The sequence below is a fragment of the Chaetodon trifascialis genome, chromosome 2 (assembly GCF_039877785.1).
Source record: "Chaetodon trifascialis isolate fChaTrf1 chromosome 2, fChaTrf1.hap1, whole genome shotgun sequence".
In the NCBI taxonomy this organism is placed as follows: Eukaryota; Metazoa; Chordata; class Actinopteri; order Chaetodontiformes; family Chaetodontidae; genus Chaetodon; species Chaetodon trifascialis.
The window spans coordinates 1,753,803-1,770,262 of record NC_092057.1 but is presented as its reverse complement, the minus strand read 5'-3'; the positions used below and the strand labels follow the sequence as shown (position 1 = coordinate 1,770,262).

General features: G+C 45.3%; 1 protein-coding gene across 1 annotated transcript; it reads left to right on the top strand.

Annotated features, from left to right (window-relative positions):
• The first annotated feature begins 2,139 nt into the window (after positions 1–2,139).
• Positions 2,140–16,406, top strand: LOC139345582 (axin-1-like). Its single transcript, XM_070984276.1, has 13 exons — positions 2,140–2,306; positions 3,228–3,921; positions 6,037–6,230; positions 6,332–6,487; positions 7,138–7,272; positions 7,434–7,530; positions 7,967–8,104; positions 9,827–10,217; positions 11,568–11,745; positions 11,845–12,021; positions 12,255–12,554; positions 12,963–13,112; positions 13,226–16,406. Exons 2-13 carry the CDS (start codon positions 3,298–3,300, stop codon positions 13,350–13,352), a joined length of 2,667 nt encoding a protein of 888 aa, XP_070840377.1. The 5' UTR covers positions 2,140–2,306; positions 3,228–3,297; the 3' UTR covers positions 13,353–16,406.
• The last annotated feature ends 54 nt before the right edge of the window (positions 16,407–16,460 follow it).

Sequence of the window (16,460 nt, the reverse complement as noted above, 5' to 3'; positions counted from 1 at the left end):
GCTCCTCAGACACTCTTCATGGTTTTAATGGGATATTTTCACATCTTCAGATTTACATTCACAAAGATCCATTTTGGATGTAACACTCATAGACAGCACATCAAGACAGTAATTAACTGTCAGGGTGCGAGCGTCACAATGTTAGCAGTAATTCAAGTGTGGTGCTCGGCTTCTTGACTGTCTGCATTTGTTAATTGATTTGCTGGTCCAGAGTCATTGAAATATAATATACGTTAGGTTGGATTTTATCTTAACTTATTATTGATTTTTGCTGTAGAAGTCAGTGTTTTACCAGCTTATTATTAAAGCAACATGAATGTCTTTAAGCGTTGGAATTAACTGAGGCTCAAAGTTCATTCTTGACTTTGGAAACAGCAAATTTCAGCACAAGGTCCATGTTGAAGCAGTTCAGAACAACTACGTGGACCTTGTGGTGAGACTGTCAAAAGCAATAACAACTGGGTAAACTCCATCTGCTGATGAAGATCAGATGACACGATCAAAAGCACCAGAACACCTCCTAAATCCACCTGTTAGTGAGATTGTTTGCCAGTTATTCGTAGTATTTTCTTTAATTTCATTTCTACACTTCCTGCAGTATAGCTATCAATTTTACTTAAAAAAAAAAGAGAATTTATCAACTTATTATCAACAATTTATGTCAGCCACATTTCACATGATAAAATCACAAATCAACATGTGATAATCAGAGATTTCAGAGTAAAATGTAAAGCATCAAAAACATCAGCTTCACAGTTAACGCACATTTGAGACAGTATGTGATTTGTCTTCATGTAGCCGTGTGTGGCTTTCTGGCACTTCATGTGTGTTATTTGATTATGGATGTAATTGATAATGTGTGGAGGAAATGTGACTATTAACTGCCGTCTATTCTCTCTCTCTCTCTCTCTCTCTCTCGCTCTCTCTCTCTCTCTCTCTCTCTCTCTCTTCCTCTTTCCCTCCCTCTCTCTCTCTCTCTCTCTCTCTCTCTCTCTCTCTCTCTCTCTCTCTCTCTCTCACTCTCTCTCACACACACACACACACACACACACACACACACACACACAGAGCGGTGGCAGCTCGGTGCTCCTGACTGACTGACAGCCGGCGGAGGCGAGTGACACGCAGGATGCTCAGGTGGCTGCGGCAGCGTGCTCTCTCTGTCCTGTCAGTCACTCTGCCGGCGGAGGTGGGCTCCGTTCCGTGAACACCTGTTCAGAGGTAAGAAATCCCTTCCTGCGTTTTGTCATTGTTCCTCACTGACGTGTGGCTTTGCCTCAGGTTTGTCCCGCAGACAGATCGACTGATTGCCCGGAGCAAAGATGTACCTTGTCATGTTGACTGTGGTGTTGCTCCTGTATCTGCTTCTTTTATTTTTTCAGTTTCAATGCATGCTGCCTTTTTATTCATCTTAATGTCGATGTGTGGAGCAAACAGTTTATCATAAAGCATGCAACACTACTAATTAGAATCTTTTCAAAGGCTTGCGTCTGTATTGCAATTAATTTTGTTTTCAAATTGTGTAATGACCTGTTGGTGTCAGAAGGGGCGCTGTTGGAAGGAATTTCGCCACCCTGACATAGAACTGCCACAGATAGAAACGTTATAATCTATAAACTCTGAGAGAAAGTAATAAATGCAATGCCCGTGGTCAAAAGTAACTTAGTACATTTACTCAGCTGCTGTACTTAAGTACAAACCTGAGATACTAGTACTTTATATTTTCAATATTTTGATGTTCTGTTCTACTTGACTACATTTCAGAGGCAAATAGTACTTTTTTACTGTACTACCTTTATTGGACACCTTTACACACTAAATAATTTGCAGATGAAGATTTTATATGCAATACATGATCAGTTTATAAAATGTGATGATTTGTTTTCACAGATTGATTCATAGATTTAAATTCACAAAATTATTCTGTATAAAGTCGTTAGCTCCATGTACACGCACACATTAAAGTGCTACAACATTAAAGCTGTTGTTACATGTTACGTATTAATGTATCAGTTAATGTTAATTATGGGAGTTTAGACCTTGATGACGCGCTGTCCGTCGCTTCTATCTGGTGTAGTTCTATAAACGTACTACACACCGCACGGCGTCGGCGTGCACGTACGTATTCTCTCGCTCTGTATTATTGCTCAGAGACCAGCCACCATGGGGAGTTAAGGGGGTAGTCGACGGATTATTTTCGTTAATATTTAATATCAGAAAGCTATCCATATGCGGCGTTTTGGAGCACACAGTTCGCGCCAGTATCCCCAATGCAGCGGATTACGGGGATCGGGCTTTCAGAGACGGTAGGACAGACACTTTTGTAGAAAACACGGGACGTTAACGTACCTAGCTAAGCTAGCAAGCTAACAAGCTAACCAAACCTAGCTAACACACCAAGCTAGCTGGCGCTGCAGCCAGTAGAGTGGAAAACGTGCCCTCGCTTTCTTGTTTTGTTTGATGTTAGATCGGCTGATTTGTTGGCGGTAGTCAGTCGGAAAGTTGGCGTTACTTCTGTACGAGTTTGCCGGGCATGAATAAATGTACAAAGTACGCTTGTGTTGAAGTGTTTTTGCATGCAGGCCCGTCTTGTGTGGTTGTAGAGTTTGTTTCTGTACCCATCCCCCACCGTCTTTGCAGGCCAAGATGAATGAGATTCTCACTTCAAAGCACTGGCATTGGTGGTGGCATTGCTACAAGGCTAGCTAGCTATCGTAGCTTGTTAACATTAGTTGGTTATTTAGAAAAGTAAGTCTACCTACACAAAGTGTGAGCTATGTTTTGACAACCGCTAGCGCTAGCTTTTATGCTAGCTGTTAAGCTGATGACAAAAACTTAATGGTGAACTTCATTTTGGGGTTTAAAGCACACAGCATTAAATTGTTTTAGGATCAGACTGGAGTCTTAGTTGCTAGTTGCAGGGAGCAGACGGTAGTAGTTATTCGTAATGCTTTTATTTGTTAGCTAACTTAGATGCCATGTTAGCAGTCAATATCTGTATTGTGACGAGATTCCTCTCATTCTCAGTCACACTTGTTTTTATCATCCACTCTTCTGTTACGTATTTCTTCTACTCACCATCCCAATATGTACTACATAAAAATGGTAATGGTCTGATACAGTGAAGGGGTTGTGAGAAGAGTCCTCTTTATTACCTTAACTATGTTAATTTCCTTTTTATTACCCCTCACTGCTACAACTAACTGCTTCTTTTGTTTCCATGCTAGGGTGAATCGTTTGCCAGCAAAATCATTGCTAGAGGGCAAGATCTGACCTCTGCCTTGTGCAATCAGAGACATGAGTGTTGTCAGAGAATTACATGGGATCGGGTACAGGGGCGGCGGTGGTGGGGTTGTGGCCTCTCTGAGCGGCCCTACCCACTTTACCGAGGATGCTCCACGACCCCCTGTTCCTGGTGAGGAGGGATCTGATGTGGACATCCCGGTCCAGTCAGCCAGCACCCGTCCAAACACCCTTTCCCAGACCCTCGGCTATCTCCCGTCGTCCTCATCATCTAAAATGGGGGATCCATCAAGCTACACACCCTCCTCATCGTCTGCGACCCCGCGTCGCCCCGATCTGGACTTGGGGTATGAACCTGAGGGCTCTGCTTCACCAACTCCACCTTACCTGAAGTGGGCAGAGTCCCTTCACTCTCTCCTAGACGACCAGGAAGGCACCCAGCTGTTCCGAAACTTCCTGTGCCAGGAAGGGTGTGCGGACCTCCTTGACTTCTGGTTTGCTTGCTCGGGGTTCAGGAAGACCAGTCAGGAGAAGCGGGCAAAGCTAGCCAAGGCCATCTATAGGAAGTACATTGTGGACGGAAGCGGGATTGTCTCCAGACAGATCAAAGCAGCCACCAAGAGCTTCATCAGAGACTGTGTTGGAAGGCCGCATCCAGACCCTGCCATGTTTGAACAGGTAATTAAAACGCTTGTTTATTATTTGTAAAGGGTCCTAATAAGAGCAATGGATGTTGGATTTCGCAGCCAGTGGAAAAGATTTTTCAACGGCTGTAATTTGTCCATCTCAGGTCTTTGAAACGTCCAGACTAAGGGAGCAATTTTATATTGTTGAGGTGTCAGCCGATGAAAAAACATTGGTGCTGTGCAAATGTGCCTGATACAGCAAAGCTGAACAGTTCCCATTGGGAAGATGATGTTTGACACCCAAAAGGCACTGTAGTTGGCTTTGATAGCAGCACTGTCTGCAGACAGGTGCTGAGGACTTTAGCCTTTTCTTTTCCCCCTCACACAACTTCACTCACATCTCTCCCATACACAATGTAGGCATCATAATTAAGTTATCTGTCAGTGTTTACCTCTAGATTTGAGGAACCAGACCGCCATGTCTGCTTCCATCTCGACTGGCGTATCAGGCCTTTGAACAGGCCAGAAGTCGTAGAGAGTGTTTTTTTAAGAACATGCCAGATTGCTTTTCATTTGTAGTGTAGAGAGTATGTTTGTGTATGTGTTGTGTGCATTTTCGTTTTTTTGCAGTCAGAAAAAATGCTGCACACAGTCGTGCACCTGTCAGTAACATAACAGACATTTTTCGTGGTAAGAACTGTCATCCAGGAACTCACAGCCTTTGTTTTACAACATATCTCCACACACACAAGAACGCGAAATGATTCCAACACTCTTAACGAGCATGTCGGGCAACGAGGTTAGCATCAACGCATCAAATACCAGCGGAGAACATCCTGAGTATGTGTGCCCGTCGTAACCTAAAAACAATGATAGCTATTTATGTATTTATTTACACTGATTTAGCACCTTTTTCTTCATCTGTATTCATTTAGCACCTCTCTGGTGCACAGCCTCGCCATGCTTGCCAAACATACACTAACCAGTAGTCTGCCATTACTGTTACAGGTATGCCGATTACACAAAGCAACAATGAGCGGCACAAATTGAGGTGACGCCATCAAGTCAATGTGGATAACAGACCAAAACATAAAGGAAATTATTAATCTTCAGAAAATATCTCTAAGCGTAGACAAGACCTAAAACTGTGCCTGTGCTCCTGCAGTTATTGTACCTCAGTTCCTCAAAAGGTTCCTGGCTTCTCAAACATGCTCTCGTGGCCATAAAGGGCTGTTACAGCCTTGTAGTAAAATGAAAATGCTATTTTAAAATATGTGGCAAAGAAAGGGCGCAACTATAGTTCCACACATGTCACTGTCATAGCACAGAATTGTTTTCTTGTGTTATTACGCTCTGGTAAGTAAACCACAACAAAAGACTAAAGCAGCTAAGTTTCGGTTTAGTTGTCACTCGCCCACCTGTGCCTTTTTTTATATCCTTGATCTTGTTCTGTCTGTCTTCGTTGCTCTTTTTGTGGGTCTGCTGAAGGTGTGTTCAGACCACATACATATGACGCTGCTGTCACAGGTCTTGTTAACAGCGTCTCTGTCTGTATCTCTGTACACATTACTGCCAAACACCACAGTTACACAGAATGAGATGACATGATTGCCAAAATGAACCAAATGAAGCAAGTTTCACTTTTAGTTTTCTGTCCAGCCGACCTTCTCCTGTGCTGTTTGCCGCCTTCTTTTCTCCTGGTGTGTCGGTTTAATGTTTTTTAAATGTCAATGACTTAAATTTCCATCCCTATTTTAAACACTGGTGTTGGACTTGAATTTGAACCTGGTTAGGAGGACGGTCTAAACCTACACCGAGCAGTACACATGTGAGGATGTAACACACCTCTCAGTGTCAGTCTGGATAAAGCATTAGTTACATTACAGTTACATAAATGATGATATTAGTTTGCTACAGAACTCTATAGTCTTCATAGAAACCTGTGTGCACGTTTATAAAAGCTTAGCAGTGTGGGAAACGTTTTAAGTCTAAGTCAAGAGAACAGTTGTGAGCCAAGAGCCAGGACAAGGCCTTGCTTCAGTCTGAAAGGAGTGTGTATCAGCCATGAGTAGCTGGACTTAGTTGCTGATCAGAAACTGTGTAATGAAGGTGACCTCCTTAGGCATCGTTTGGTTTTGTACCAACCCGCTGTGTTTGTTTGCTCCAGGCCCAGATAGAGATCCAGGGTATGATGGAGGAGAACACCTACCCTCTGTTTCTTAAGTCGGATCTGTACCTGGAGTACACACGGACCGGAGGAGAGAGCCCCAAACCCAACCCCAGCGATCAGAGCCCCTCGTCGGGTCCAGCCAAGCCTGTGCCCGGCTACTTACCGACCCTCGCTGAGGATGAGGAGTGGAGGTGAGACGATGCACCGCAGGACCCACGCCTGTCACCCGGAATAATAAATGATAAATCCCACTGACTGTTTGACTAACAGACATAACGTGATCTGATCTTAGGTGTGGAGGAGGAGGAGTGAGGGAGGTGGAGGACGAGAAAGACGAGGAGGAGTGTGGAGACACACCAGCTGGTCGGCTGACTCACAGCCTGCTGATGCAGACAGCACCGCAGAGAGCCTCGGCCAACCGGAGGAGGCAGGACAGCAGGGAGTACAGGTGTGTGTGTCAGTGTGTGTGTGTGTGTGTGTGTGTGTGTGTGTGTGTGTGTGTGTGTGTGTGTGTCTCAAGGTCCTTGATGCATAAAGCAGACTGAAGTCTAAGAGTGTTTTTATTTCCCATCACAGTGTCTGATGTTGATATATTTTTGATGTCTTTATTGGATCCTTTCCACACTCATTGAGCCAATATTGTAATGATGCCACTATGCTTCCTTTCATGATTAATACCACTATGTCTAGTGGACATTTTACTTTATATTTTATTTGACTGAATATTGGTGCAAATGCAGTCATTTTAAAAACAATACCTCATTTTTAAATTCGCTAATACCCACAGCTTTGTTTCAACAGTATACTGTTTTCAGTGTATACTGCGAAACTGAAAATCTCATACCAATGCAGCCATACTTTGGAATTTACTTGGCATTTTTCTAAACGTACAGTGTCAAAGAATATTAGCTGAAAATTAATACTGAGTTATGAGCATTCAGACACAAGATGTCCTGACACAGACGTGTTGTTTAGTCCTGAAAACTCATAGATTACTCCTAACCTAATGCTGACCCTTGCCTTTGTGTGCATAATTTGCACCTGTATTAACATTTTAATGTGAGCTCACTCCATCATAATCCATCTACTCATCCTCAGGCCGTGGCGGGAGCCGGTAAACCCGTACTACGCTAACATGGGCTACGCTCGCGCTCCAGCAACCAGTGCCAATGACAGTGAGCAGCAGAGCATGTCGAGCGATGCAGACACACTGTCACTGACCGACAGCAGTGTGTAAGTACACCCAGATGAAGCCAGAGAGACTGCATTAGGTCATCTACTCCTTCGTTAGTTCAGTCACTGGATTGAAAGGTGTTTAACGCTGACAGTTTTCAGAATGAATGAGCCGTTAGGATCTGTGTTTTAATGGTATTTATCTGTGTCTTTGTGCACAGAGATGGTATTCCTCCATACAGATATCGGAAGCAGCATCGCAAAGAGATGCATGAAAGTGCCAAAGCCAATGGACGCGTGCCCCTACCTCATATACCTGTGAGTTACAGACACCACTCAGTTAGCCTCACATCAGCATTCACAGCTGTGCTAATGGTAGCATGAGTCATGCTGACCTGATTCAATTATCAGTGGGAATTTGCTTATTTACACGCTGTTGCAGCTTTAATTATTAATGCAGCTCATCAGCGGGTAGCTCAGGGTGGCTTTCCCTGTCACATCGTTTTCTGTTATATTCATGTTAACAAACTGAGACAAAAAATTATGAGCTTCATGGTTACTCTCTTAATTGAAATTAGTACATATATCTTACGTTGTTCTCTTCGTAGTACGCTGCTTCTTTTTAGTGCAATTTAAGGGTTGTTACTGTTCTTCTCACATTTGTTCATCATTTATATGTTAACTGAGAACTTTAGCAGCAGATGCGTATGGGGATTTGTGGCATGTTATTTTTGTGCTTGTGTCTTGCATCCAGCGCACGTACCGCATGCCAAAGGACATCCACGTAGAGCCTGAGAGGTTTGCAGCAGAGCTCATCAGCAGGCTGGAGACGGTTCTCAGAGAGCGAGAGGCTCAGGAAAGACTGGAAGAGAGGCTGAAGAGAGTACGACTGGTGAGTGTATCGGTGTGTGTGTGTGTGTGTGTGTGTGTGTGTGCGTGCGTGCGTGCGTGCGTGCGTGCGTGCGTGCGTGGTTTTTGCACTGTGTGTTAAGCTGTAATTCACTCCAGTGATTACCTCCACCGAGGAGGTGAGGTTTTAGGTCTGGTTTGTTTGTTTGTCAGCAGGATTAGGGAAAAACTGCTGCTCCGAGTTTCATGAAACTTTTTGTAAGAGTGTAGCAGAGGCCAAGGAAGAACCCTGAATTACAAACTACTTTCACGGCCGTTAAGACTGTGAGTTAGAGCGTTTGGCAAAATAAAGGCCATACATCTTACAGTAGTGACGAATCATAGCCAAGTGTAGAGATCCGATGAGCCCACATTACAGCCCACGATCGTGGGTGCCGGTGATCGTCTGGGACAGCTGACACACGTAGCTGCTCAAACTTCATAAGAAAGCAGTCGTTATCGTAACATTACAACAACTGTCTCAACACTTTTTCTCAAACTAAGGTGTGGCGGTGGAAACGTAAATACCCAGACTTCATGCAACTAATTATACTCTTCGTAAAATGTGAAACGTCTGCAATAAACTCCACCAGAGATAATAAAGAAAGACTTTACGCTTCACCAGAACAAGCAGTAATATTGGCCGAAGTTTACGCTCGTGGGCTTCGACCACGTGTCGTTCTGATCTCCCAGTTAACAGGAGCGTCGTTTGTCTGCAGTCATTATAGCAAACGCTGACAAACGAATCAGAAAGGGACTGTTGGCTGATGTCTGTTTCTTCAAATTCAGTTTGGCTGGCAGTGAGTCCAGGAAGCACGCGTTTGGGCAGTGCTGATTGTAAAATATGTTTAAATCGTCTCAGCCTTTATTCACGTTGAGCCGGGAAAATGGCTTTCTCTCCCACGTATGTAAACAAAAGGTTCATGTTCAGAATTTAAAACATGTACTTTTACTGTTGTGCTACGAGATCTGTGTTTTTTTGGGGGGGGGGGGGGGGTCTAAACTGCAGTTTCATCATCACCAGCTCTTGTTTAGGTTCAGCTCAGCAGGACTACTTGATTGAGATCAGTAGATTTTGAAACTTGTCCTCTTTCCTAACTGTTGTATGAATATATTTATTTATTCAAACAGCGTAATAATGAATTCTGTCAAAATGTTGCTCTGTTTGTTTTTTCCTCCCCGGAGACAAAAGGAATGTTAATGAAGTCTTTAATTGTAGTAATTAATTACCAAACAGATGTTTTTATTTAGGGCTGCACGGTGGCGCAGCAGGTAGTGCGCGTGCCTCACAGCAAGAAGGTTGCCGGTTCAATCCCCGGGTCAGGCGGGGCCTTTCTGTGTGAAGTTTGCATGTTCTTCCCGTGCATGCGTGGGTTCTCTCCGGGTACTCCGGCTTCCTCCCACAGACCAAAAACATGCTCATTAGGTTAATTGATGACTCTAAATTGTCCGTAGGTGTGAGTGTGAGCGTGAATGTTTGTCTGTCTTTGCGTGTGGCCCTGCAATCGGCTGGCGACCGGCTCAGGGTGTACCCCGCCTCTCGCCCATTGTAGCTGGGATAGGCTCCAGCCCCCCGCAACCCCGAAAGGGATAGGCGGTATAGATGATGGATGGATGGATGTTTTTATTTATTTATTTGTCTGTGTATTTATTCCTTTCCCCCTCAGTCCTCTCTTTGTTTGTGCGTACTGGTTTATACTCAAAGATTCGTCTCTTCCTCCCACAGGAAGAAGAGGGGGACGACGCTGACATCTCCGTGACGACCTCCATGTCCTCTCATAGCATACCACTCCCCCTCCCCTCATCGTTTCCACCTCTCTACGGCGCCCGTTATTCAGAGACCACTGCGAACTCGGCAACGGTCGCCACTTACGGCGGTCTGGTTGCCATGGAGGAGTCCCATGACGACGACCCGGAGTCCATTTTGGATGAGCACGTGCAGCGCGTGATGAAAACGCCAGGCTGCCAGTCACCAGGGGCAGCCAACAGCACCTTAGGAGGAGGGGGTCGACACACTCCTCCCAAATCATCGCGCTCACCTGACGGGGGGACCGGCCCGCCTCACTACCCCCCACACCGAGGGGGGGGTCACAGTCTGCCTGCTGCTGGGGTCAAAGGTAAGAGGCTGTCGTGTCAGTGTGGATAGAAGACACTCACTGGCCTCTTCATTAGGTACCCCTGTTCAGCTGCTTGTTAAGACAAATGTCTGATCTGCAGATCACGTGACAGTAACTTCATTTAAGCGTGGAGACACGATCAGGGCGATCTGTTGGACTTCACATCAGAGTGTGAAAGAAAGGTGACTTTGAACGTTCATGCTTGTTGGTGCCAGACGGGCCGGTTAAAATATTTCAGAAAGTGCTGATCTGCTGATGTTTTCATACACAGCCATCGCTGGGCTTTACAGACAACGAGCTCCTCCAATGAGCTGGAGGTCTCTGGGCCAAAACGGCTCATTGATGGCAGAGGTCAGGAGAGAATGGTCAGACTGGCTGGAGTTGATAGAAAGGCAGCGGGAACTCAAATATGCACTCGTTACAACCGAGGACTGCAGAACCTCTGCATGCGCAGCACGTTGAAGCTTGAAGTGGACGGGCTGCAGCAGCACAAGCCCACAGCAGTCAGCAAAGCCTGGGTATGGATGCTGACGGTGTCCATCTCTTCATGACTGTGGATCCGCAGCATCCGTGTGGTGCTGTGGTGTCAGTATGGACTCAAGTCTTGAGGAATGTCTCCAGCACCTTGTTGAATCTGTGTCATGAAGAATTAAGGCAGTTCTGAAGGGTCTGACCCAGAACGAGCAAGGTGTACCTAATAAAGTGGCCAGGAAGTGTTTTAGTTTCATGCTTTAAAAAAAGGCTCAGTAATTTCTAATTTGGCAAATGTTACTCAAATAGCTTGTTGGGGACTATTTTGAGTGGTGGATGACTACACATCACACACAGTACACACCAGGATGGTGTGTGTGCTGTTTCAGACTCTGGACGTCACTCAGGGTTCAGAAACAGATACTGGTGTACTTCCCATACAGCCTGTGTCCCAGTAAGAACACGGTTTAAGGTTTAAACTAATGATGATTCTCATAATATCTCCTTTTAGGAGGTGCTGCAGCCCTCCTTAAAACATCGTGACAAACGGCGTTCTCATATAAGACAACAGCGCATTGTTACGTCTGTAAATTGTTTATTACCAACGCGTTTATGAGCAATATAATTAAAATAGAAAAAAATGAATGGGCTGCATGGCGTGTTGATCGAAGTAAAGATCCAGAATTTTGTGCTGATGTCCCTGAAATTTTCAGCAGGGAGAACCAGTGCTACCAGTCTGGTGACCTAACTGGTTGACAGGTTGTTAGTTTCTGACCAGCTTTGGTCTTTTATCACAGATTATAGTAAAGGAGAGATTGGCTCTTCAGGTGATCAATAATGTGTGCTAACTAACACGTCTGGCTGTGATGTCTGCGTCAGGTATTCACCACCACAAGCAGCTGTATCACCACAGAGGAAGAGAAGGGCAGGACGAGACGGGCTCCAGGTCTCAGGCCAACTTCATGTGGAACGGAGACCCAGCCAACCAGTACGCAGGGAGAAGTCGTAACTATGCCGACGGCGCCGGAGCCAGCACGCTGGAGGGCATGGGCTACAGGTAGGCTTGGTGCTGATTGGTCCTCAGCAAACTGTGCACGCTGTCTGTGTTCAGATGACCTCAACTGGTCTCTGTGTGTGTTACCTGTTCGTTCTACAGTAGTAAAGGCAGCACGCTATCACGGCGAGGTTGTAAGAAGGCATCGGAGACGTCGGGCAAAGGCGACGAGAGTGGCCGAGGCCTGGAGGCCCAGGTGCCGCTGGAGGACCTGGAGAGAAACCAGAAGATCCTGCAGTGGATGATGGAAGGAGACCGACAAAGGAAGAGCTCACACGGGTGAGGAATACTGTGTATGAGTCATGCGTGACAAAAAAATGTCATTTCTAATGTTTTATACTCGTTCATGTTTAGTTTATTTTAAATGTTAAGGTTGTGATGATTCACCAGTTCAAGCTGTGTGTCAGGCTGAAGGTAGCAGTGAATAGTAGAGGCTTCACTGGGGGAGGGGCCACGAGTTTAGTCAAGCCGAGTCCTTTGACATCCTTTCTCCCTCCCTGGTGTTTTCCCAGTGGCAGCACCAGTAGCTCCAGGAGGACGGGAGCCAGCAGCGAGTCACCACGTCCCACTTCAGTGGAGCGACCTGGAGCTGTGCACCCCTGGGTCTCTGCCCAGTTGCGCAACAACCCCTCCTCAGTGTCCCCCGCCATCCCCGGCTCATCGTCCAACCAGGTCCAGCCCTCGCACCCTTTCATCCAGGACCCGGCTATGCCCCCCAACCCGGCTCCCAACCCCCTCACCCAGCTGGAGGAGGCTAGGAGGAGGCTGGAAGAGGAGAGGAGGAGGAACGCACTACAGCAGGCCAAGCAGAGGTCGGCGTTTGTGATGAGTCTTAAAATGTTTGATTTGAACCGTTTTCAGATCAGGGATATGTTTGAATTTGAAAATGCTTGATTATTAATCTAAGTTTCATCTAAACAATCATTCATGTGAAGCAAAAATATTTTCATATTTGCAGTGACACAGCCCTGCTGTCACATTTGTTTGTCTCCTGGAGTTAAAATTTGTGAGCACCGTGAATCAGGTTTAGGTACCTTGAAAGTGCTTGAAAAGAGCTTGAGAAGTGCTTAAATTTTGCTCTTAAAAAGCTGTAGAACCCTGCGTCACATCAGTTTTATTCGTATGGCCCCGGATCACAGCTTCAGCTTGTGTGTGTGTGTGTCTGTGTGTGCACGTGTTGTCATTTGAGTGTTTTAACGAGGGTCTTGCTCTCTCTTCAGGCATAAGTCTGGGAAGCGGCAGGTGTGCGAGAACATGACGGTTGCTTACTACTTTTGTGGAGAGCCGATCCCGTACCGAACGTCAGTCAAAGGCCGGGTGGTGACTTTGGGCCAGTTCAAGGAGCTGCTTACCAAAAAGGGCCATTACAGGTGAGAAGATGTGCTGCGTGCATTAAAACATCAGTACAACAGTGCTGGAGGCAGCGTCACAGTTTGAAAGAGCCGCCTTCTGTCGGTGTTAAGCGTCTGTTTCCTGTGCGCAGGTTCTACTTTAAGAAAGTGAGCGACGAGTTCGACTGCGGGGTCGTGTTCGAGGAGGTTCGTGACGATGACGCCATCTTGCCCATCTTCGAGGAGAAGATCATTGGGAAGGTGGAGAAGGTTGACTGAAATTTGGGAACAGGAAGATGACACAGATTGTTTGTGTACAAAAAAAAGGAGGAGACAGGAAGAGAACATCAGGATTGGATAGAAATTCAGGTGCGAGAAAAACGAACGAATGAAAGTAGAAAGATGGAAGGAGCAACGTGTGACAGAAGGGGGATTGCGTTGCATGGTCGTAGCTCGAGTATTAAGGAGGTGGTTGGTGTTACGGATTGGATCAAACCCACATACAGCGAAGAAGCTTGGCTAGATGAACCCGGAGTGGAGGAATGGAACATAAATTATTTCACCTGTCTTGTGTCCACTGTGGATATTAGAGGAGCGCTGTTAAAATCTGATGTCTGACCAGTCTTCCACTTCCACTGCGATGGATGGGAAAGGGTGAGGGGGACTGCTGGAAGGGGAGAGGATAGAGTAGTCTTCCACTTCTGCCCTGGAGGAGTCTGTCCTCCGCAGACCATTACGATGCTGCTACATTACCACGGAAACTCTTCAATCGGTGCTCGGGACAGCAAAGGAAAGTAGCTTTGATCCGCTCGGGGGTCTCGCTGCCTTCCGCTGTCTCTGTTCCTCATCAGCTGGTGACAAGGGGAGAGGACGGAGGATTTGGGGGGGTGGAACTTCAGCCTGCTTCTCCTCTCGTTGACTTCACAGCCTCAAACCAGAGACTTTCTCACCCTTGATTCCTAGATGTCATGTAGTGATCTCTCACGTCGACATGTTCAGACAACAGTTCTCCACACAACTTGTTTACCAAAGCTACATATTTTTGATAAGACAAGTATCCTAGCTACTTGTTTCATTTTATTTGAATTGTGTATGTACAAGGCAGGTACTATTACTTATTAATGCAGCCTAATTTCGTTATATCTCAACTTAATGTTGTATTATTGTGTATGTTTTGAAGCTAGTTCATTAGTCATTTCAGGGCAGCCGTTTTGTTTGTTTTCCCCTCTATAAGACATGTCTGCACCTCAGCTCTGTTCTGTTTACCTTCTGAGTGTGCACTTCAGTTCTCCTGCGCGATGGATTTTAAGTATAGAAGTGTCCCCCCCCCCACCCCCACCCTTAAAAACTGTCATGAAACACAATAGCGCGCACTGCGAGTGTGCCATGTTTGACCACAGCATCTGTTGTTTTAACAGGTCACACTGTCACCTCACCTGCATCATGTTTTCCTGCTAAACTGAGAGCCCGTGTACGTCACGCCGAGCTCAGTCTAGGTGCCTGCCGGCCTCCCTGCCTGGCCAGTGCCTGCCAGTCCTACCCAGAATGCTTATTGTGAAGCGCGTTGGTCAGCGTGAAAGCCTGTGTCATGTATGCCTGAACTCAGCCAAAGAGCATATCGTGTGTGTGTGTGTGTGTGTGTGTGTGTGTGTGTGTGTGTGTGTGTGTGTGTGTGTGTGTGTGTGTGTGTGTGTGTGTGTGTGTGTGTGTGTGTGTGTGTGTGTGTGTGTGTGTGTGTGTGTGTGTGTGTGTGTGTGTGTGTGTGTGTGTGTGTGTGTGTGTGTGTGCGCAGTCCAAGTCCACAAGTGACAAATGTATTTTCCATCTTGAGCAGAAGGGAAAACATCGTATCTCAACGCTGAGTTTAAAATCTGCAGTTTATCGTCAAATAACTGTTTGGGGAAATGCGTTAATTTGCTTTTTTGCTGAGAGCTGGGTGAGAAAATTGATGCCACGCTGATGTCTGTGTGATCAATACAAACCTACAGCCAGCAGTTGATGAGTTTAGCTTAGCATAAAGATGTTGAAAGAGGGGAAACAGAGAGCAAGTTAAGCAAATGGATGATTTTTTTTTTTTAGCCATTCATTCACCGCTCATGCTCTGGATTAATCAAACCCTTAAAATGTCACCACATAAAGACCAAGGTGATGTCTAAAAACTGCTCGTTTTCTCAAAGGTTTTTGGTTTCCTGTCATATTGGACAAAAATGCAGCAAATTGGCTCAATTTAGAAACTGGAAAAAATGATCTGGCAAATTATTCTGAGTTTCAGCTCTCAAGCTAGATCTTTGTGCTAAGCTAAGCTAATCTACTGCTGGCTGTGGCCTTATATTCAACCCACAGACGTGAGAAAAGGTCTCAGCCCATCATGTCAAACTCTCCGTTCAGACGTCTCACGTCAGTGCAGTCCTGCAGTGAGAATATCAGACGCGGCGTGCAGACACACACCAGCTTTGTAAGCTGAATGTAATCTGACTTGTTGAAACGTTTACCCGCTGTGTCCTCAAAGGAGCCGTGTCGTCCGTCTGTCCTCGTGTTGATCTCAAACTGTTGGCCTGATGGAGTGTTTTGTGTTATCTATGCTGTAGTTAAAGGAATGTGTCCATCAAACAGAGGTCCTACTGTACGTCTTGCAGGAATGTCGAATACGGTTTGTGTCGGGCTTCTGCCAGTAAGGGAAACGTAGGATCGCAAAACATTTGTCCTTACTTCAACCCATTATGCCTTCAATATAAAATTTAAAGTTTAGATATGTATTTGTTTATAAAAAAATGTAATTTTAATAATCACCAAGCATGTTCTTTATAAGGAATGTTTTCCTGATGAGTTGAATTATCTATTCTGTTTTAATGTTTGTGCAAACTGCTACGGCCCTCTGATATATTTTATCTGTTGGCTCGGAAAGAAAGCCCAGGGACAGTTTGAATGACAGCATTTGTCGAGAGTTGATTCTTGTGATTACGATTCGATGGACAAAACAAACAAAAGCGTCTGTTGTGTTGTCGGTTTGTGTGAAACACAGTGCCTTTATCATGTTATCTTTTGAAATATCTTTATTGAACCAATCCATGCTTTTAATGTACGTTTTTCTTTTCAGTCAGTCCCGTCGTATTTTTAGCTGCAGTCGTTCTCGCTCACTTCTGTTCTGATAGATCCTCTGCTGTAAATATGTACATTATCATTTCATATGTGTCTTCAGACCTGCACCACATGTCCATGGTGTTTCTGTTTTTCAAAGGTGAACGCCAAGATGTCACTGTGCTGGTTCCACTTGTACATTTCTTTTAAAAAGGTACTTCATAATAAAGATGTTGAATAAACACTTTCTCTTTCATTGTTCAGGCGTCACTCTCTGAGCTCACCCGGTTTTCCTTTTTCCTTATTATT